General features: G+C 39.6%; 1 protein-coding gene across 2 annotated transcripts in view; it reads left to right on the forward strand.

Moving 5' to 3' along the window:
- The window catches only part of LOC121962630 (DNA-binding protein SATB2-like), a 42,947-nt gene extending 19,456 nt beyond the window's left edge, over positions 1–23,491 (forward strand). Inside the window, exons 6-13 of one of the 2 annotated variants that reach the window (XR_006107147.1) lie at positions 3,473–3,575; positions 6,529–6,579; positions 7,053–7,573; positions 7,668–7,880; positions 9,572–9,721; positions 11,238–11,429; positions 14,293–15,076; positions 23,425–23,491. Coding sequence is in view for 1 of the 2 variants with exons in the window: in XM_042512847.1 (XP_042368781.1) it covers positions 3,473–3,575; positions 6,529–6,579; positions 7,053–7,573; positions 7,668–7,880; positions 9,572–9,721; positions 11,238–11,429; positions 14,293–14,925 (1,863 nt within the window). In the remaining variant the exon portion in view is untranslated. Of the gene's footprint in view, positions 1–3,472; positions 3,576–6,528; positions 6,580–7,052; positions 7,574–7,667; positions 7,881–9,571; positions 9,722–11,237; positions 11,430–14,292; positions 15,354–23,424 lie in introns of those variants that run through there. The other variant, XM_042512847.1, reaches the window with a different exon arrangement.
- Positions 23,492–23,891: the final 400 nt, after the last annotated feature.

Genomic DNA, 23,891 nt, shown 5'->3' on the forward strand with positions numbered 1-23,891 from the left:
ACACCCAAATTTCCAGACAGGATGTTTGGTCGATCCATCAGCGTACTGGTTGCCCCTCTTCGCGTAGGTTTTCAAAGATGTTTATGTGTGCATCTTCACAGAAGCAAAATTCCAGTTTTAGTCTCATCAGCATTTAAAAGGCACTTTTAAAATTAAACCAGGACAAGTCTGAAAACTTACTTCACACATGACGAGAAAACTACAGTTGCTAAATCACTGGTTTGGTTGTGATTCAAAGCGGGTCTATTATGCTCATTTTCTGTGTATTTTGGGTTTGTGCAACGAGTATGTTTACATGCTTTAATGTTCAAAAATACCTCATTGTCCTTGCACTGTCGGTGTTAAATCACCTGTCTGAAACGTTCTATTTTAGCACCTGTCTCTTTAAAAAGCCGGAAAAGCCCAGTCTGCTCTGATTTGTCAGCATTTCCAGGTTAGGGTTAGGGTTAGGGTTAGGATCTGCATCTCAGCGTATTTCACTTTTTTTTCCCCAAGCATGTTTTGTCGAGTCCCTGCCTGCTTTTCTGTCATTAGCTAGCACTCGTAATGTCGATGTGTCAAGGGTTAGTACTCGTCAGTGAGTATGTGAAGACTCTGACTTTGAGAAAAAGGCAACGCCAGCATCTCTGCATCGTCATTGCAACTGGAAAATGAGTGTAAAGGGCACTGCACACCAAGTCTGTATTTTTTGTTGTTTTTTGTTATTGTTAAAAAAAATGGCGACCTCGCATTGTGTCAAGGTTGTGTCAGGTTTACACACCGACTCCAAAACTTTTATCTGTAAGTAAAATGTACGGAAAATGTTAGATTTTATTTAATTTAATTTTGCATCCGTCAAAAGCGTCAAGAGAGTTGTTTGACCAAGAAGCAGTGAAGAAAATATTGTATAACTTGCGGGATGCATACATCCAGGGTCCCCACGGTCATGAAATTCCTGGGAAAGTTATGAAATTAGGAAACCTGTTTTCCAGGCCTGGAAATGGTTTGGAATTTACAGAATGTTTTGGAGAAAAATTGAATAAACATTTTAGCTATTTAATGACGTTTATAAAATTCTCAAACCATGTCTAACCTAACCTATGCAAAATATGTTGCATTTAAAATCTAGTGCTGCACTGCATGATTGTCAGTGGGATTGTTGGTTTTCTTCTCCCAAAAAGAAGTTGTTGATATTTTGTGAAGCACAGATATGTGCTGGTCTGGTGTATTGGCATACGCAGCTAGTTAGCAGCAGTGATATCTAACTTGCAAATAAAGATAGCAACCGCTAGCAGTTTAGTTATTCTCAAATGCCTGGAAGGTGTGTGTTTATAAGTCTACCTTTTTTAAATGACTTGAAGTCATGAATTCAGGGTAAAGTATTATGGAAAAGTTATGGAAATTCATTTGTAAAAATGTGTGGGAACCCAGTACATCTTCAACAAGAGAGGAACAGGGTGCATGGTGTTATTTCATAGCTCAGATGTGTAATTGTGTAATTTAAACAGGTCAGAAAGCTTTATTCAGGTGAATTGATGATGGTGATGTCATAGAGGACGAAGACTGCACAGAATGAGAGAGCGACAGTGTGGAGACAGGGAGGGTGGACAGCTCAGCCTCTTCAGGTACCTGCGGTGCCAAACGCCAGAGACTGGCGACAGCAGGGAGGTACCTCCAGTGTAACGCTGTGCAATTATTTTCATTACATGACAGAGAAAAAAAAATGCAAAGAAAAGATTCAGACTTAGTGTGCAAATGCCTTAACGGAGAATAAATGCACTTTTTACCAAGAAAATTCACCAATAATTTTTTCTTAAAAGAAATCTTGACCACCGGAATTGTTGCCACAGAAATTTAATTCAAAATCAGGGAGAAATTAACAACATCAGCTTTTAAGATTACATGTTTCTTGATGTTAGCAAGTAGCTACATGTATGGGTTACTTTTACATACATTTTCCTAATTTTTTAAAACTTAAGCCACATTTAATATAACATCTTATGTTACAACAACATATATATGACAGTAAAAGGGATCCCTTTAAAATTGATTTTGTTGACTGCTTAGTTCAGATTCCTTCTTCAGTCATTAATTCACGGTCCACACAAAAGATAAAATACAATAATTCCAATTTTACTTTACAAAATGTAAACAACACATTTACTTAAAACAGAAAGAACTAAAACATGTTGCAAGAATAAACAGAAGCAGCACTTCAAAATACAAGCCCTGTGCTGAAAATTCACTGAACTTTACACATTCACAAGGCATTTGAGGTCTACCGTGAACGGACTTGCGACCCACTTTTGGACCACAGCCCACCTGTTGGGAACCACTGGTTTAGTTTAGTGGAATAAAGGAAATTAAGGGGATATTAGTTTAAAATCATTTTCTGATTCAGTTTCTGTCACACATCTCTCTCTCTCTCTCTCCCTCCCTCCCACACACACACACACACACATACACAGATAGCCGAGATGCTGCTAAGCATTTTCTCTAAACACATGTGGTTTCATCATCAGTACACCACACACTTAGTGCACTGTGTAATCTCTGTCTCCCTCTCTCTAACACACACTCACACACACACACACACACACACACACACACACAAGTATTGATACCATCCCATGGGAAAGGATGCAAACACGCACACCTCAATTATCCTGCTCACACACACCCTGCAGTCATTAGACTTGAGAGTGTGTCATTTCAACTTGTGATTTATACACAGGACTTAGTCATGATGTAATTAGTGATTAGGGGAAGTGTGTGGGTGGTGTGTGTTTGCAGCCTGACTCATGTGAGTTTTAATCCTTAGGGTTTCCCATGTTGGGCTCTCACTTCTTATGTAGAGTCTCCTGCTCTGTGCAAGTGGCCGCAGTGCGTGCTGGGAAAAGAAGGGTGCATGAAGAGTTTAATAAATCAGCACCGAGTTGGTCAGCTGCTGAGATTTCTCTTTTTCTGTAACAAAACTCATCACCCAGTCTCGAGGCACTGCCACTCCCAAACATACACACAGGCTTCCCATGAACTCACTCTTGAACAATTTCAAAGAGGAGTTTTAAACATTTCCAATCAATCAATCAATCAATCAATCAGTCAAATTTTAATTATATAGCACATTTCAAACAAATCAAAAACAATTTAAAGTGCTTTACAGTTTGATTGAAGACTCAAAAACAGACTTACACAGACAATTACACTTTGACAGAATGATTCAAAGAGTAGTATCTTTCAGTTCAAAAAATATGTTTAAGGAGAAAATTATTTGAGTTAATAAAATAAATTAATACAATTCTTTGGTTGACCAGTAAGGACAGCATTGGTGCATTAGTCTCTCCGTGTTGCTTAGAGAGAAAAATGGCCTGACTTTGGATTATCAATAATAGACTGATGAGAAATTTAACAGAATTGTATTTCAGCGGCAGCATTGTGTTTATTTTTGTCTAAGTAATTGTATTCTTGTTGTTTCTGTCTTTGTCTCTGTCAGAGTATGATCTCAGCGATAGTGAACAGTTCTTACTACATCAATGTCTCCACCTCTAAATGCCAGGAGTTTGGACGCTGGTACAAGAGGTACAAACGTATCAAAGGTAATTCTCACACCTCAAGCTCATCTTTTTTTAAACTCTGAGTCCTGAAGCAGCTGAGTGTTCATGAGGAGAAAAACGAGTTCTGTTGTATTTCTGAACAAGTGGATTTTCTTCGAGTGAAACAGATTTTGTGGCACAAAATAAATCTTTCCCTTTGAGCCCAAACTGCCCTGGAGCAAGTCATTAGGTGGTCATGTGCCAGCCAACAAATATACAAGACTTGCATGGTCATGGTATAATTTGGGAAATCAGACTCCTTAAAGGGATGGTTCAGATTTTTTAAGCCTTTAAAACCAGGGCAAATTGGTTTGATCTCTTTCAAAATCATGGGGACAAGGCAACGAACAACTTCACAAGACATGGCCCAAAAATTTGCAAGAAATTAGTGAAACAAGTAAAAATGAATTCCTATAAAATAATTAGAAAAAGACAAAACAAAATGACCTAAAAAACACTTACAATAAAATCTTAAAAATCAATGCATTTATATTATATATATTATAGACCAGCAGCTCCTGTGTTCAGCGAGGTAAGATTACTGTTTGTAATGTCTGTTGTCAGTGGAGTCTGATGGAGTCTGACAAGTATTCAAATATAGTGAACACTTAAACTCATTCAGATTTTTCTTATGTGGCTAAAACACGTTTTGCTGCTGTCCCCATCCATGGCACTACATTGCGGTCCTCCTGCCTTTTCGAAACGGGGGATCTGCCAACTGACATATACTGTATGTCATACACCCACTATGGATAAGAATATCCGAACTAAATCAAATCTTAAAATGACATGAAGTGAAAATATTAATACATTGGTGACCACAGATGAACAATAATTTGTGAAATTCAAACACAAGCTTACACATATGAAAATCTCTGTGTTCTCTATTGTGATCGGGCTACTGTGGCGTGTGTAAACACAATTTTTCACAGAAATCGGGTTCCTCGGGTTGTCCCAGGTGTTACTTCGCTGTGGTGGCAGCTTTATGTTGTACAGCAACTCCTCTGTGAAGTGTCGATCTATCGGTGAGCTGATGCAGTTCACTGCGACACGTTTCCTTGTTAAATTCTCCCACATTGTTAAAAAGTTTTACAGTTTAAGTGACCAACTCTCCTCCACCTCAACCATCAACTGTTCAGCTGTTTATACTTTATTTGCCTCATGTTGCTTTGAAAACTCATAAAGGTGGAGACTGTCAGAGCTCTTTTTGAAGCTGACACTCACTGCTAATCACAACTCAACTTAATATGACTCACCTGCCTGGCTTCCTTTGTTTTTGTGATGTAGTTTCTTTAAATGTGATGCTTTTTAATGAAGTTTCTCCATTCTTCTGTCCGCCCCCTGTACGTGTGTGTCAGCCTGTATGTGTCTAATCTGCTGCATGAGACGTCTGTCACTGACAGCTCTCAGTAGGAAGGAACTGTCACACATGGTTTGCATTAATGTCACCCTTAATACACATGACAAAACTAAATGCTCTTAACTCCTAATGGAAAACAGCAGCAACCCCTCAACACACACACACGCCACCAAAGCCCAGAAATAAGAGCTCTTACACACACACACACACACACACACACACACACACACACTGAGAAGGTAAAAATCTGAAGCCCTGCCAAACCTCACTCCAACTTTTATTCCCCTAATAACCCAAAATGTGACTCTGAACCAAACCCAGCAGAGGCATAATAAGAAGCAGATTTATGTGGAGACGAGCAGAGAGGCCGTTAAAATCCAGGAGAGCAGAAAAGTTCAGTGCAGTGATAAAGAGGGAACATTCTTCATTTATTTGATTTTTTGTGGAGACAGTAAGTGAAAATAGGACCTCAGTGTCCTCAACCAGAGACTTTGTGGTTATGAGATCATCCTTTAAACCACAAGACCAACCTGTGCTGTAGAAAAAAAACATCTTAGAAAGGTTTTCTACACATATTTTGTGATGCTGTTTTTAACTCAAACCATGTTCTTTTGATAATAGCCCTCTTAAACCACTAATAATAATCATGATAATAATAATCTTTATTTAAATAGCACTTTTCAAGCTTAAGCACAAAGTGCTTCCCAGATAAAAAGGTTTACAGAATGAAATAAAATGTCAGAAACCAATGTAGCTCCTCCCCAGCCCCCTTATGACATAATCAAAATTTAAAACATTAAGAATGTTAAAACACAAATTAAAGAATAACTGATAATAATAACTAATAAAAATGATTTTATAAATATGTAAGTAAAATGTGGATAAGATAATTAAGTAGAAAACCCTCACATCATGATACTCTACTGTCCATTTTCACAGATATTTGTCTTGCTTCCACAAGCTTTCAACAGTCAACAGAATAGCATAAAAACAATAAAAAAACACATTTACAATTAAGACATCATACATTCAAAGAAACCCTTATCCACACACAGTGTATGTGTGGGAGAAAAATATACGAACAATTAACAAAACAAGATTGTCTCAAGCAAGCGTGCAGGCCGCCAGCTGAGCAGCGTCAATTTTATGCAGGTGGTGTTTCTTCTCCACCACTGCCTCAGTCAATTAGTGTGTCAGAAAAGCTGTGAAAACAGTCTAAATATAGCGTACACTTAAACTGATAATGAATTTTTATGGGTGGCTAAAATCAGTTTGCTTGATCAGCTTCCGTACTAGTAGATCTGGTTCAAAGCAGCACAGTACTTAAAATAAGCACAACAAAAGATAGGTCAGACCACCGTGTTTAACTGTATATATTTAAACATTGCATTTAAGACTGAAAATGACAACAAAAACAAGCAGTTTTGATCATTTTACATATGTCCGTTAATAAAATCAATTGCCACTTGTCTACCTGGAAGCTCGACATCACAGCGTTAGTGATGGAAAAAATGTTGTGTTGGTTATTTCGCTTTAAAATAAACTGGTAGATCTGTGTAACTAAATTAACTTGATGCTCTGATATTTTGTCCTCAGGTGAATACATTGAGAAGATGTGGTCAGCACAGGACAAATCAGATATTAAAGGTATGTTATTTTTTCTTAGTGACTTTCCTATGACATAATGTGGTGGCCAAATGGGCCTCAGACTGCAGCACAATTAAAAGGTCCAATCTGCACACAGACTGAGGATTAATACTAAAGGGACAGTTCACCCCAAAATCAAAAATGCATATTTTGCCTCTTACCTGCTATTTATCAGTCTAAATTGCTTTGGTGTGAGTTGCAGAGTGTTGGAGATATCGGCCATAGAGATCTCATCTTTCCAATATAATGGAATTAGCTTCCATTCAGCTCGTGGAGATAAAAGAATCCTTTCGAAAAACTCAACATCAAGATTTCCTTCTAGAAATACACCTGCAGTAATTTGGGGTGAACTGTCCCTTTAAAGTCAGATTTAGTTTGATGTGCAGGTTAAGGTTTAGGAGTAGGAAAAAGGTCTGATGAATGAACAATATTCTGAAGTATATTAACACCAAACTGCGTGTGTGTTGAAACAGTGGAGAGAGATTTGGACCTGAGCGTCCTCAGCCAGCGCCTTCCTTCTCTCTTACCCTCCCCCACGCTTGGCGGCCCCGGAGCTCTATCCATCAAGAGCGGCCTCGGGGACACTCAGACCTCCACCCAGCCACACTGTCTGCCTCACCCCACCAGCCAGCACCACCCCAATGCACCACTGCGTCCCCAGGGTCCACCTCTCCTGGGCCACAGCGGGCTCCTGTCCCCACAACTCTCCCCTCAGCTCGTCCGTCAGCAGCTCGCCATGGCCCACCTCATCAACCAGCAGCTCGCCGTGAGCCGCCTGCTCGCTCACCAGCACCCACAGGGAGTCAACCAGCAGTTCCTCCACCACCCGCCCATCTCTCGGACCTGCAAGGGCTCTGGGGCCGCTGCTGAGCCCGGCCTCAACTGCTCAGGGGCCGAAGTCTCCTCCAGCATCTACCAGCAAGTCAGGAACGAGCTGAAGAGGGCCAGCATTTCTCAGGCGGTGTTCGCCCGCGTAGCTTTTAACCGAACACAGGTAAACTAGTACAAAATAACCCTACTGTTTACCAGAGATAATACAAAAACCTTAATGCTCACCCTTCTATGTGTGTGTGCGTGTTTGGCTGCAGGGTCTGCTGTCAGAGATCCTCCGTAAGGAGGAGGATCCTCGCTCGGCGTCACAGTCGCTGCTGGTTAACCTGAAGGCCATGCAGAACTTCCTCAACCTGCCAGAGGGCGAGCGAGACCGCATCTACCAGGAGGAGAGAGAGAGGAGCACGAACTCCAACCACAACCTCTCCACCAACCACATCGCCAACAGCAACACACACAGACACCCACAGGTACACACTCACAGCATCGCACAAATATGAGGACTAACCCCAGATCTGCACATGGATAGAGAGAGAAACAGACTAGATTGTTACACACATTTGCACAACAGAAAATGTTTAACTAAGAGCATCATCATCTAGATTTCATGATAAAATTGTACACATATTAAGAACTATGCAGCTAGATAAGGTCTTTTAAGGCTTTACAACTTGAACGTATATAATGTATATGTATACAATTTAACTTATACAGGGGGACCTAACAAGAACACTAGTAAGACCAGATTTCTAGCTGGTTTTCTAGTACTGTATGCATGTGATGTCATGCGGGCCAAACTTTTAGATGTTTGTCCTGCTGACAGTTTACGGCGGAAATGTGAAGTTCAGTGTCACGGTCAGGCTTTTCTTAACTTGGCTGCAGGTCGCAAAGCATCCACTTGGTTTTTTCACATTAAACAGTTTATGACAATATATAAGCATGGAGAGTGACAAATAAAATGTATTGCGAATACAGAATCATAGTTTCTTAAAATAATTTTCCACTCTTTTTTAAATGACATTTAACAACCCAGTCACCAGGAAAAAATGTTTCAAAGTGTTACAAGCATTTCGTTTTCACATTATAATGTAGTGAATATGTTGAAACTTTACATTTCAGCTATGCTGTGGTTAACTCGGTTTGGGCCCAAAAACCATTTGGTTCTGGTTAGAAAAAGCTCATGGTTTCACTTAAAATACCCTGTTTGGGGGGCAGGAAAATAAGCAATGTCTCTATAAAAAACAACAGCTTTTTGTGGCACTATCCCTACCGACAGGTCGCTACAAAACACTCACGATAGGATGGTAAATGGACCTGCTCTTGTAAAGTCTTTCAGCCACTCAAAGTATACATACAAGGTGACAGTTTGAAACATTTACACGAACTCACGCACCGATGGCACAGGGAACAATGTGGGGCTCCGAATCTTGCCTCAAGGATACTACGACATGCGGACTGGAGGCGGAGGGCATTGAACCACAGACCTTCTGATTCCTGAACAAACCTTGGAGGCTAAAAGCTGGTGGAAACAAAGCGATGACTCTCTAAAACACAACTGGTTTTGCTGTTTGTTTGTCTTGAAAAGTGGTCTGCAGCTTGGCAGGCATCTTGGCTTTGTTACACACCATCCACTATCCTCCTCCGCCACCTGATGACAGCTCATATATTACATCACGTTAGATTTTACAATGTCATGCGTATGAAATGCGCGTATGTAGATAAAACATGTTCATTGTTTGCAGAAGTGTTTAGTGCCAACGTTTTCTTCTGGTGACTGGGCTGCATTTCATGTGTTGTAAGTGTTACATTTACTATAATGTTACAGTTCATGTTGGCCGTAGATTTAATACAAAGTTTAGTTTAGTTTATTTGTTTCACATAATACAAAGCACAATGGGAATAAAACATATAAAAAGTACGTGAGGGTGTGGTAGAAACCTATACTGGCTTATATGCAAACCATACCCAGAAAACATATATATAGTAAAATACCAAATACCAAACCTCTCTCAAATATAAATCTGAATTAAATACAATTGTGATAAATGAAGAGAGAAAATGTCCACTTAAACAAATGTGGAATAAATTATACCTTTTTACATTCGTGTAACCCTGTATATATAAAATCCTCATTTTCATTGTTGTCTCCTGCTCTTTGCAGACAAAGTGCATGTCTGCTGCAGAGCTGCCGCTGAAGCTGGACTCGCTGGTGAACATTTCGTCAGGGATCTATGATGAGATCCAGCAGGAGATGAAGAGGGCGAAGGTCTCCCAGGCTCTGTTCGCCAAGGTGGCTGCCAATAAAAGTCAGGTCTGTCCCAAACAAACAACCATTGTTAAATGCTGAAAGATGCATTCCTTGAATTTATCCTACCACCCTTGAATAGGCGGCTTTAAAACTTAAAATTAAGTCCCATTTTTTAACAGTTGAGGGCCTCATCAACATGCTGAATAACGTTTGTATGAATGACATAAAACTTTCTGTAAAACATCCGCGTACACATGTACACAGTTGATGATGTTTGAAGGAGTTGATGAGGGCCTAAGATGCAGGTGTGTGAGTGTGTGTGTGGGCATGTGGGGGGATCTGATTACCCGCTGTGGCATACCATCATGTCTCCATCCTCAGATAAACAATGCGGGTGATGGGAGGCGAGATCAAAGTCTGCTGAAGGGAGAGGGAGGGGGGGGGGGCAAAGGGAGGGGGCCGATGGTTTTAAACTTCATACAACAATTTATAACCAACACAGCCAGAAAGGGTTTAAGAGTACATGTGTATTAATGTATGAGAGACACAGAGAGATAATGCCATAAAGTCTGAGATAAAGCCGTAAATGGACTAAAATTGAGCGAGGGATGAGGAGGGGACACAGCAGAGAAGGAGGAACAGAAGGATGCAAGACGGAGGAAAAGATAGACAAGATGACGGAGGGATGATCACATTATTACCATTAATTTCCAGGCTGAAGGCACCGCATAAACAACAGCTGGTGGCAGATCCTGGGTCAGCCTAGCAGAGATAATCCAATCTTCACTCACACACAGACACACACACACACACACACACACAGATACACACACGTACGTACACACTCACTGCTCCCCCCAGTTTTTTTTTTCTTCTGCCTTTTTTCTTTCTCCTCTCAGGGAACAACTGCTGTTACATTTTAACACAGTAAATAGTTTATTTATTTTAGGATTTAAATGAAACAATTTATACTCCAAAAATAGTTTTTGGAGTGTCGCCAGGGAAAGTGAAAGCCAATCCCAGCTTTTTTGCTTGGTGTTTCACTTTGCTATATTTGCATTTTTTTAGTGCCGTGTGCAGTTTTCATAGCTTCCTCTTGGACACGTGCTGTCTACAGTCTGGCACCTGGTCGCTACCTTTTTGTAAAGTCTGGATCTCACCTGTTCGCTGTGCCCAGGAACATCCCAAACAGCAAAATTAGAAGAGAATAAGAAAACACAGGCAGAGGGCCGAGTCTCTGCCGATAAATACACGGCCACATACTGAGAGTGGATCATAAGTGATGATTGAGAAGTATTGCGATAGTTCGGTCCAACTAGCAACACTTTGCTGATTTTAAAACACTGTCAGCAAAGAGAGAGACCAGCAGTGACGGAAACCACAGCCACACACAGGCTGGCAGTCTGCTCCAAACATACACAGAACAAACAGATGATCACATGCATCAAGTTCAAATACTCTCTGCTTACAGGACAAAAATAAACAAACAGAATCTGCCACAAAAGCTTTCTAAAAGAAAACTCTTTTATATAATCTTCTATCCACAATATAGTCTTAATTTTGCCTAAATCTGGTGCAGGGCTGGCTGTGTGAGCTGCTCAGGTGGAAGGAGAGCCCGAGCCCCGAGAACCGCACGCTATGGGAGAACCTGTGCACCATCAGGAGGTTCTTGGCGTTATCGCAGGCCGACAGAGATCAGGTCTACGAGGAGGAGTCGAGGCAGCAGCACAGCGACAGGCACCACACAGTCCTGCACGTCCCAGAACAGCAGGTACAGGGTTTTTTTAATATATCTGTGATTACTCTGAAGATTAAAACTGTTGAAAATCTCACTGAAGAAAAACGAAATCTGTGTGAAAATCAGATTTTTAAAAATACACACCCATGCTCAACCACATCGCAGCCATGTGCAAGAACAAGACACAAATCAAAGTGTTTTACGTGTGAGAAAATGTGAACATCGGGCTGTTTAAAAAAGTTCCCTCTCTCTCTGTCTGCGATTCCACCACCTGCTCCTCTCAGCAGCCCTCCTCTTTGTCATATTTGCGTCTCATAAGTCATTGAAAATAGAAGTGGTAAATGACCAGCCCACACACTTCCTGCTAAACACTCCTCCATCCCACCCTCTCCCCAAAACCCAAAATGCTCTCCCGTCTGGCCCTAACCTCAATATTATTCAGAACATTCCCTGTAATTATTGAAGCAGAGAAAAAGGAATTGCCATTATCTTTATTTAGGTCCTTTAATTTTGATGGACCACAGATTTATGGTGCTGGATTCCTGTGTTTGGGTGTGCTGGCCGCCCCGCCCTCTTAATAAGCTCGAGTAGTGTGGTTGTTTGTGTGATGGATTTGGGAGCTCAGCGTGCATGTTGGCGGGCGATGGAGGCTGGTCAGTCGCACTTCCGCTTGTACTACATTTTCTTTAATGACTCTGCAGAGAGAGGCAGAGCTGTTCACTTATTACTGAGGTCAGTACGGTAATTAACTCGCCATGAAGCTGTGATGCTGGATAAAACTGTAATATCTCACTTTTAACTGTTATGTTGAGCCCTTTAAGTGTGTTGAATCTGCAGAAATGGATGTGCTGGTGTTCACGCAGTGTCGGCTCAAGCCTTTGTCTCAGTCTGGGTTCATTTTTTTTTCATGGTCACAAAACAGCACCTCCCTGACATAAACACAGCGTTAATTTTCCACAATGATGCAGACAAATAAGTTGGTAGAATTAAGGAGAGGGTTGCTCTTAAAAAAAAGTCCTTTAGACTGTTTCACAGTTTTTCGGTGATGATAGAGTGCTCCAGAGATGACGCTTTTCTGTAGGCCGAAGAGGAAGTTAGCTTGGCTGTGGGTCCCTCATGGGAAAGCCTTACACCGTTTGTTCAGCAAGATAATGTTCACCACTTTTAAAATTTTAGAAGCTTAAATGCAATCGGCAGAAGTTATAAACTTTTGCTAGTTTCATACTAAACAGTGACAAACTGAGTGCAAGCAATTCAGAAAAAAATGCCGCGTCTTAAGCATGAAAAGTTTTACTTAATAGTAGTAAAAGGCAAGGCAAGTTCACATCACAGAGGAAAAGCAAGAGAAAAAATCTAATGATAGAAGTGTGAAAGTGTGCACTTGAATGTAGGTCACACACAGACTTGCACACTTAGTCTGATGCATTTTATTGTTTGTTATTTGTTGACAAAATGTAAAGACACATTTGCTCCCTTGCTTCTCTGCGCTGAAGTTACCTCCCTTGCTGTCCTCATCCTCTATCAAATCATCCTTTTTGTCATTGTTACCCACCCGAATTTTAAAATCTCACCTATTGAAGTAGGCTGTCTGATTTATAAAAAGACACTGTGTGCCCTGTTCCTTTTTCTTCTTGTGAATGTAAGCATCCCGCAGGTTACACCACATTTTTTTCACTGCTTTTCGGTCAAATAACTCTCTAAAGGCTTTTGACAAAAGTGAAAAAACACAGAAAATCAAATATTTTCAGAAAACTTTAATGATGGACTTGGTGTCCAAAGGTCTTAACTGGCATAAAAATACACACACACACACACAAATGTCCCCAAAGAACACCTCAACACCCCCTTTTAAAAATGATTGCCTTCAGTGCATTCTGAACGCTCCCCTTAAGAAATTCTAAGTTGGTGCCACAAGTACAAAATACTGAAGTTTTTAGACTCATTTGAGGTCCCTGTGGTGGCCCGAAGTGATCATTTAGTTTGTTTTGCATCAAGTCAGCCATGCCACATGCATTTTGAAACATCACTATGAATGTCTGACAAACAAAACAGTTACCAAGGAGATGGGAGGCGACTTTGTGTTTTATAAAGTTTACAAAAAAAGCTAAAGACACCAAGAAGTGGGCAGTTTATCAGAGCTGTGGTACTTCTGAGAAACGCAGCACTTAAATACCACCAGTGTTTCACAGAGTCTGGGCTCCACATAGATCTCTATCAACGTATGCTGATTGAGACAGTTAGATTTGAAAGCTCAAGAAAAGCAAATAAGTGGACCTTGAGTTCAGAATTCAGTTGTTTTTGGCAATAAAAGTCAAGAATAAACATTAATTATTTGTTAATAATCTGTAAAATGCCATAAATAACATCTTTAGACAAGGACTGCCAGTGTTAATGTGTTTTAAAGCTACAACAGTGATACTGGTATTGTATGAAACAAGAAGATCTAAAAGAAATCCAGCGGTATCAACCATGTCGTGCCACTCAGGAAGGAGCTGCATTACACTCCAAAGTTAAATTTTGGCAATGAAAAAATGGTATGGTTAATAGACAGGGGTCCCTTGACCTCTGACCTCAAGATATCTGAATGAAAATGGCTCCAGGTATCCACGAGTCTTCCCTTTACAGACATGCCCACTTTATGCTAGTCCCATGCAATTTTTTGCTGCCATTTGATTCCTCAAATTTGGTCAGTCAGATCTGGTGAGAGCTATTCGCCTTGTCAGTATGGACCTCAGAACTGTTTTGTAATGCGATTATTTGCGATTAACTATTGAAAGTCTAACATTAATCAGGTTTCGAAAAATGAATTGTTCATGAATGAATTGGACCTACTTTGGTCGTAGAAAATCATTAAAAAAAAAAAGTTCATTATTCTTTAATTTTCTTTTGTTAACAGGCGCTCCACAGACCACCTTTGCCACCTCTGACCACTCCATCTCCAATTCATGAAGACCCTCAGCCCATCCCATTGCTGGTCCTGCATGGCTCGGAAGACGCACCTCAGCATGGTATGAGTCCCGGCCTCGGAGGCGGAGGACCAAAGAAGGCCCGCTCCAGGACAAGGATCTCCCTTGAGGCTCTGGGAATCCTGCAGAGCTTCATCGGCGATGTGGGGCTCTACCCCGACCAGGAGGCCATCCACACCCTGTCAGCCCAGCTGGATCTGCCCAAACACACCATCGTCAAGTTCTTCCAGAACCAGCGCTACAACGTCAAGCACCACAACCAGGTCAGAGAGCCAGTACCCGGGGAGGACGACCGGGAGAGCTTGAGTCCCAGCGAGGGGGTCGTCTGCGCGGCGGAGAGTCGAGGAGAGGAGGGGCTGTCTGCGTCTGAGGAGAGCGAGGACGGGAGAGGATCAGTGGAGGCGTTCAGAACAGAGGGAGGAGACAGAGGAGAAGAAAGAGAGGTGGAAATGGAGACGGAGAAGGAAGAAGGGGATGATGGGAAAGCCTCAGGACCAGCGACTTCCTCCCTGTCCCCCTACAGCAGCCTGGACAGCCCCCACTCTGCAGAGCAGCAGAGATAACAGCAGAGAAAAACACTCGATGGAGGCAAAGGACAGCATCAAACTGTGACGTCCACACAGAAAACCTGTGAATAAGCACCCTTTGATCACCTGTACCAGAGCTGATCATCAGAGCTCGTTCAAATCTGAGGAACTGTGGAAACATATTTAAGTAAGTTTGACTGAAAAGGGTTTCAAAGGTACTTCCACTACCTACAGATACTTCCAGTATTCTTGGTTTGATGCTGCCTGTAATAAAAATACACAAAAAAACATACATCCTCCTAAATTTTGTTTTTTTCTGGTGAGGATGGGACCACATTTCAGTTGGCTTTAAACAACAAATTCCTCGAGTTGGGTTTTTTAATACCTCTGTCAGCTTTTGAAAATTTGACCATCATCGCTTTTCTTTTGCTGCATTCACAAACCTTTCACAAGTATGTAAACCTCTGAACCCTTAGAGAATCGGTTCGATTTCTTTCAAAAACATTAGAAAAAAGGAAATGAGCAACCTGGAAAAATGTATAGATTTAGAAAATTATTTTCAAAAAAGCTAGAGAGATAATTATATTATACATATAATTATATTTATAATTACCAGAATGAAATATTTTAAATAGTTTTACAGAATTGTTATAATTTTTAGGCACCTTTTTTCATTTCATTTGCTTTTTTCTCATTTTTATTTATTTTTTTTTGTTCTTTTCACTAATTTCATGAAGCTCATGCTAATTTCTGGGTCATTTCTTCTTACATTGCTCATCACCTTCTTCCCATGTTTTTGAAAGAAATCAGTGGCTGTAGTTCTCAAACTACACCTGCAGCACAATCCACTTATCTTACAGTTTAGTTTTTCTTACCTTAGTACTAATGCTGCCTTTCCACTGCATGTTTGGCTCGACTCAGTCACTGTTGCTACCACGTCTTTTTCTCTGTTTTGTTTCCACTGCAGATAGTACCAGCTCAGCGCAGGTGAGGTTCTCAGCTGATTGCCAAAGCAACACTGTTGTAGTAAGTAGTGTAAGTAGTGTAAGGCTCAGGTTTGCAAGCTGCCATATTTCAAATATTTTGGTCACAGTTGAAGGTAGTTTGCTATTAAAAATGGCAAGTTTGTACGGGGTGTCGCGTTACACCAGTGACAATTCTCTATAGCCAATCACTGGTCTGCAGTGTTTTAATTCCCCCGTCTAGTATTGGCTCGAGTTCAGCATAACCGTGCCGTACCATGTAGTAGAAATGCAGCATAAGTACACAACTTCCTCCAAAATCTTTGTGTAAATGCATGGAAGCTGTGTATTCAGCTGTAAAGTATTTTGGCAAAGTGAAACTTAATGTGTACGCAGGTAGAGAAGTGGATTGCGCTTCACTAGTGGTTACTAAGTTTTGAATTTTCAGCTACTTTAAGCCAACAAGAGGTTTATGTTTATTTACGTAGGTTTTTGTTTATTATATTTTCAGGTTAGGTTTTTGATACTCCAAAGAGTTTTCCTCTTAAAGTATGGAGAGGGAGGTTTGTTGATGTCAAGTTTATAATGAGAACAACAGTTTTTTAAATTGGTCCAGCATTGAGAGCGAGCGTTAAAGCTATAATGCATCCACTTGGGACATGTGTACTGTCAATTTACGTCCACTAAAAGTGCTTTATTTTTGCCACTAACAGGCTCAGATTATTATTATAAGTGTCTGCCGGCTGCAGCGCTCTCGCTCAGCACTGGACCAATTTTGTAAATTGTTTTCTCCATTTTTCACTTGGACATAAAATCATAGAAAAATAGGATCCATGTTGAAAAATACAAGAGTTACCCTTAAAGCTGGCAGTTTAGTTTACATATAATTAAATCTGGCATGTTCTCAACCAACAAAACAAAGAAATTATGAGTTTGTGACCAGAAACCAGAAATAAGTGAGGCATGATGTGACCACTTTTAGGCGTCTTTTTGTTGTTGCTTTATGTAGGATCATTTGACCTCCACTGTGACTCACAGGCTCTATAGCTGCTGTAAAATGACCAAATCTGGAATTGCCTACTTTTACCTCTTTGAAATTAAAAAAAAAAATACATTTTTTAACTTTGGGCAGATTGGTTTAATTTTTTTTGAAAACATGGGGAAAAGGCATCGAGCAACCTGCTAAGGAATATCTTTCAAATTGCAACAAATTAGCAGATTCAGATTTTTTTGGGAAATGTCCATTCAACTTTATTTATAATTATGTAATTAAAATCATGTTACAGGATTATCGTTTTTTCGTAAGCACTTTTTCAGGTCATTTCCTTGGCCAATCTCTAAATTTTCTCAAATTTTCAGGTATTGTTTTGGTTTTTAATTTTACTCTTTTCTCATGGTTTTGTATTTTTTGACTCATTATGTGCTATTTTGGGATAATTTCTTCTTAAGTTGCTCATTGTTTTTTTTACACCTTTTGAAAGAAATCAAGCCAATTTGCTCCGGTTAGAAAGGGTTATCATGCAAAGTTAAAAACGATTTGGAGTTTACGATTAACCTTACAAGCTAACCTCACTGAAGCTTTGAGTAAAATCATCCCAAACAAGTTATTTTTGTGGTCAGATATTAGAAATAAATACAAATAAATAAATAACACTTTGAGAAGCTGCAGTTAGAGAACTTTTATCTGAGCAGAGGTGGAATCACGGGGCTTGCATCGGTTTAGGGTGAGACGTAATTTGGGGACCAAGATATCGGGCAGTATACCTCGTGTGATGGGCATTTATCTGTGAGGCATGCAGGGCAATAACACATTTTACATTCTATAATTTCTTTTTAAATATATAAATATACTTTAGGAGGTCTCTTCATAAACTGAGCGCTATGTGAAACTTTGACAGTAAATCAGCTCCACATTTCCATCTCATTGATATTTATTACTACCTTTATATTTACCAAAATCTGAGTATTATTGCTGTAATTATGGTTTTGCTCTTATTTTCTTTGATATGGCTACAAATGTCTTTGTAAATGTGACAAAAAAAGAGGACGAGCAAATATGAAGAACTCTGTTACACAGTTTAAGTTTAAAAGTATTATTCTTTATTTCTAAAAATGATCCATCAAACAGTTTTCTCGTGGACATTTATGTACATTATGATGTAAATGTTGACAATCCACCTGCAAAACTCACCGTATGTGGGACGCAACCACTGTCACTGACACTGTTTTGTGGGATTCGCGCCACACAGGAACGGGGCATCACAACACATTATGAACATTTCAGTTTGGCAGTTATCCCTGTCCTGGAAGGAGCACGTTTCTGATTTGTTCTACTTTTACATTTTGCCGTTGTTCTTCGGTTCTGTTGTGGGCAGGACATGAAAATCTGATAAAACTTTTTTCAAAGTATTCTGTGTGAAAAGTTTTCCCCCGTTTGTCTTTTAAAAACCTCTGTTAGTGGGTCCCAGCGTGCACAGCTCTGTGTAACAGCCAGTGAGTTATAATTATCATTTGCTTCTCGACGACGCAGACCATGTGTATGTACCAAACGCCCCATAATCTTAAGGAAAAAGTAACGTCATTTGTTATTAACGGTAGAATACGGTACAAATACACTCATTTTATGCACATATATTTAAAAAGAATCTGTCGAATTTTTCTTATTTTGCTATTTTCTTATTTAAATATTCTCATTTCTTATTTAATATATCTATTTTATTTTTTGTTTGTTTTTTCAACATACATACTTGATTTTCTTTTCTCTTCTGATTTTCAGTTTTAACGAAACATTACATCACAAAAACAAACACAACATTCCCTGACAAAAATTAACAAACAAAAAAAGAAGTAAAGAAAACAAAATGATGACATTAATAGAAACTTCATCTATATAGTTTATTTATATAGCACCTTTAAAACACTGCTACAGAGTGCTTTACAATAAAACCAAACACATTAAAACACAGGAAGAATAAAACAAATTAAAATGTTAATAACAATAAAAGAGTAATAAAAAAAATTATAAATAGATCATTTAAAAATATACAAATAAAATTAAAATTAAAAAGTGATCAAAATTGTGAAAAATATTTTTTAGAAAATATATTTTAAAAAAGATGTGCATCAAACAGAAATAAAAAAAAAAGATGCCAAATGGCGTCATTTAAAAGTAGGCAGAGAGCTGTCGTTCCTCTCCTGATCCTTGGCCCTCACATACCATGACTCTAACCACAAACGTCATAAAAACAACAGCTGCTGAATGCAGATACAAAATGCACAGTCCACACCAACCGAACCACAGACGTATGAATGTAAAAACAGCATCTGTAAAATGTAAAACACAGTGCAGTTAAATGGGTGGGGGGGATACAGACTTATCTTTTTAAACCCCCTATATAACATGTATAGGGCATAGACTGTAAGAACTGGAGGGGGACATGTCCCCCATGTCAGGCTTCACAATAGTCACCCACTGTAGCTATGATCTATTTTAATATGCACCAAACGACAGTACATATTATTACGTACATATGACAGATTTACTGTGTTCACATTTCACTTCTTCTCTGGGAATCGTTAGAAACAGATTAATTTACGAGTCGTAGCTAACTCCCTGCAGCTTCATGTCGACTTTACTCTGCCAGGGCGTCTGATAACAATTTGAAACAATTTAGCAACTGCAACGCTAACAAATGTCTGTATTTCCATCTGTCAACCTCCGTTCCATCGAGTGTTTGGCTTGAAGTGAATGTTAGCGTGTGTGTGAGATGACTCAGGCTTTTCAGACCAGCTGAAGGACTGACTGCTCCCAGGGCTGCATTTGATTTCTGCTTTTTTCACAAGAGGTTAGACCATCACTTACCCTTAACTGCGGCTCGAACCTTTCCATTAACTAGTTGTAAACAGTTTTTCCAGATTAGTTACTTAGTTACGAGGTAAAAATGAACTAATTTAATCAAACAGGATGTAATTCTACCCTTCAACCTTCATTTCACTTCCAAATTAGTTTGACTAACCTGTCGGATTTGTTTACAAAATGCATGATTTTGGTTTTAGTGATTAGTTTAGATCTCAGTATGATCACTGATAGAAATATAAAAATAAATAAATAAATAAAAATAAAGTCATAATAAACCAGAGCCACATTTTGGCATTGTATGTTTCTGCCAACTAATGATATGTTACATTTTTACATTATTATTTTATGTGTGTAGTGAATATGTTGAAACTTTGTTCAATGTGAATGTTTCAACAACAACATGGTTTATGGGTGGTTTGGTTTAGGCACAAAAACCACTTAGTTATGATTAGGAAAAGATCATGTTTTGGCTTAAAATAACCAGTTTTGGTGGCTTGACAACTGCTGAAAGCAAAGCAATGTCCCGGTAAAAAAACAACCACTTTTCATGGCCCTAACCCCAGTGGAAATGCAGCAATCCTTGGTTTCATGGCCAAAAAGCTGCTGAAAATGCAGTAGAGTCCTAATAGGAATGGCATGGCGCAATCCCCGGTGTAAATGCAAAGATGAGTAAAAAATACCACATTTAGTGGCTAAAACACGGCTGAAAGAGGCAGCATGTCTGTTTTAAAAACGGTTGCAGATGGGTTGCTAAAAAACATTGCATTTAGACGCTAAAAAGTCACTGTAAACTCAACAATGTCTCTTTATAAAACAATTGCTTTTCATGGCACTATCCTCGGTGGAAATGCAGACAGGTCGCCAATAAGCACCCACGCTCGTCGGTGAAAAGCCACTTTAAACGCAGTGATCGAACAGCGGTCTGCAGCTTCCACCATTCCCTCCACCTCCTGATGATAAAGACATCCCATAAACCTGTATTTAAAACTACACTTTACAAACATTTACATGATACGTAGAAAGCATAAAAACCTAACATATCTGTGGTCTGCAGAAACTTGCAGTGCCAACATTTCCTTGTGGCGACTGAGACGTAAATTCAGACTATGTCTGAGTTTGATGAAGACGATTAGCATACATTTAGTTTCTGCTGCACATGTGATAAAAATGGATGCTTTTCATGCCACCAGAGTGCGGGCTACAAAACAAGATGCAGGTGTTGACCTGACGTGTGCTGCAGGTAGCGTCGCCTCGAAAACTCTCGTCCATTTGTGTACTAAACATTTTTCATACTTGCTGAACTGAGAGGAGTTTTGCCCAATAACAAAAGCAGAGAGTTTTTGTTTCCTGTTCCACTTTACGTTAGATGATTTTCAGCCCATCTCGGGTGGAAACCAGGATGAGAAAAAGTCAACTTTGTTGAGGAAAGTCATGAAAAAGTCATTTAATTTTACATGAGGATGCCGGTGGGAATGGTGATGCAGACTCTTTATCTTCCGATGATAAACCTGCATGAATCCTGTGTCATTAAAAAGTAGCGTTGTTTGAAAAAATCACAGCTAAAGTATAAAATGTCCTTTTTTCGTGTGTTCATCATAGTTAACTCACATCTAATATTACAACTGCATCAGTGAGTGTTGGTACGGTCCACTGGAGTTCTGCTCACACAGCTGGCTATTAGAGCCGTATGGCAGGCTGATACAGGGCCATTAGAGGTGTGTGTATGTGTGTGTGCGTGTGTGTGTGTGTGTGTGTGTGTTGTGGGACAGGGACGCAGGTGCTCAGTGCGCTGATATTACCCAGGATGCTCAGGGTGGGAGCGTAGGGGTTATGGGGGGATGGAGGCTCTCTGTGGAGCTCGCAAACACACCTGTGATCCCCTGCTATCACACACATACACACACTCACACACACACAGAGTACCTCCAGCCCCTGCGCTGCAGCACGTTAATACACACTCTGATAAACAGGCTAATACTCGCAGCGGCAGCACTTTACACACCATTGAACACAACACACAGTGATCACTGAAGCCAGCACGTGGTACTGTGTGTGATGTTTTGGAGGGGTGTGTGTGTGTGTGTGTGTGTGTGTGTGTGTATGCATTGCAATGCCATGCATGCATTACAACCTCATTAGGGAAAGTTTTGTGTGTGCAACAGAAAGGGCAAACGTAAGCATTTCAGTATCAAAAAGATAAGAAAAAAGAGAGGAAATTTAATCTTTGGTTTTTTTACTGTCTGGGTTTTATTTTTGTAGTTTTGGCCAACATTTTAGTCCCTTGCTTCATCGCTAATATCTGGGGATGCAAACCACACAAGCCATCTGATCTGTGTTTAAGAATTTAGCCCGTGTTTTCTAAACCACTGATTTAGAAGTGACAACAAAGAGGGAGTTTTAAAGTTGTCTAAAGTTATGACTCTGACTGTTTAAAGCATTTGATGAATTTTACAACTACAACTTCTTGAATTCTTGACCTCATGACTTCTTGTTTCAGCTTTGACCTACTGGTTTAAAAATGCAGTGAAAATTAGAATAAACATACATGCATACCATGCATGGAGGTAAAACTGAACCGGTCTACCGAGCATAGGCCCAGGGACAGAAAATGACCCCAAAAAGAAGCAAACAAATTGCAAAGAGACTAAAAATAACTTTAAAAAAAGGGGCAAAACAAAATGACCTCAAAGCGACACAGATTTACTTAAAAAACGACAAAACAACAACAAAGAGACACAGCATCACCAAAAAGACACAAAATAATCTAAAAAGACACAAATGTACCTAAAAGAGACACAAAACATCAACAAAAGGACACAAAACAAACAAATAGATACTTAACCGCAAAGAGACACAAATGTACCTCAAGAGATACAAAACAGCAACAAAAGGACACAAAATGACCAAAAAGACACTAAATTAACTCAAAAAGAGACATATAACAACAACAGCAAAGACACATAAAAAAAACAACTAAAATATCAAAATAAATATGCATCATGATCACAAAGATATGTAAAACAACAACATAATCTACTCCTGATACTATGAAGTGCTTTACTGGCGGCTGAACTCAGGCAACTACAGAACCCGTCTGGTTTTCTGATTGCTTGACTTCACTGTTTCACATGAAAGTAGTGATTAGAGTGTAACTGATTGAAACAAAGGCCAAACCCATGAAATACTCAACTCAACATTTAGCTGTTATTAAAACTAATGAAAAAACACGCAACTTTAGGTCCATGACACACAGACGCACACACACACACAGATGGTGAAAACACCCCTAAAACACCCAAAGATGAAACGAGTCGGAAAACAACCACATCACATCTCCTTCAAAAACAAACATTTAATTATGGCGGCTCTGGTGTATTAGTGGCCAACTGGCAGGTTTTGATGTGCGCCTCTACATTGAGCCAGTAACATTTTTACACCCACAAAAAGACATTTCAAAGCAAATCCGTTTAAGAGGAAAATGAAAAAACAATTAAAGACTAATAGGGCTTCTTAAGTCTGGAATCTGATAATTTAGTGTTCCATTTATTTCAAGCCATAAAAAGCTATATTTGCCTTTGATATAAAAAATAAAAACCTTGCCTGGGAGTAAATGTGAAGCTGTTTTAGAGTGTTTACTCGGGAAAATTATTTTTGAACAGTTCAATAATGCATGCAGTTTGTTTTTCATTCTTAATATCTCTTTGAAATCGATAGGTGGAGTTCCACAGGTCAGCACCTTGGGCCCCCTGTTTATGACCTGCGGAGGAACCTTGTTTCAGCACATTGTGACCATAGATGAGACTAAAAATGTTCAACATTCAGTATCAATGCAGGGACCAGTGTAATACTCCTACAGAGCAGAAAAAGAAGGTAAAACTTGGTTTTTATTAAATATTAATTCATGGCAGAATGCATACAAACGGTAAACTACTATTGGAGTTGATGTTAATTCAACAGAGTGTGCTGTAAAAATGTAATGGTCCAACACAGTTTTGCAGAATTTAAAACTTCTGTTTTGCAGCTCACAGAAAATGGATCAGTCTGGTAAACAGTAAGTTTGTCTCTCTCCTCAACAACAAGAAATAGCACTTAAAATATGTATGAAATGGTGGTAAAACGGCAGGATTGTACCTCTTAATGCCTCCCTGAGCTTCGACTACAGCACCGGCCTACTGACTTGC

Source organism: Plectropomus leopardus, chromosome 24 (genome assembly GCF_008729295.1).
Source record: "Plectropomus leopardus isolate mb chromosome 24, YSFRI_Pleo_2.0, whole genome shotgun sequence".
Taxonomy (NCBI): Eukaryota; Metazoa; Chordata; class Actinopteri; order Perciformes; family Serranidae; genus Plectropomus; species Plectropomus leopardus.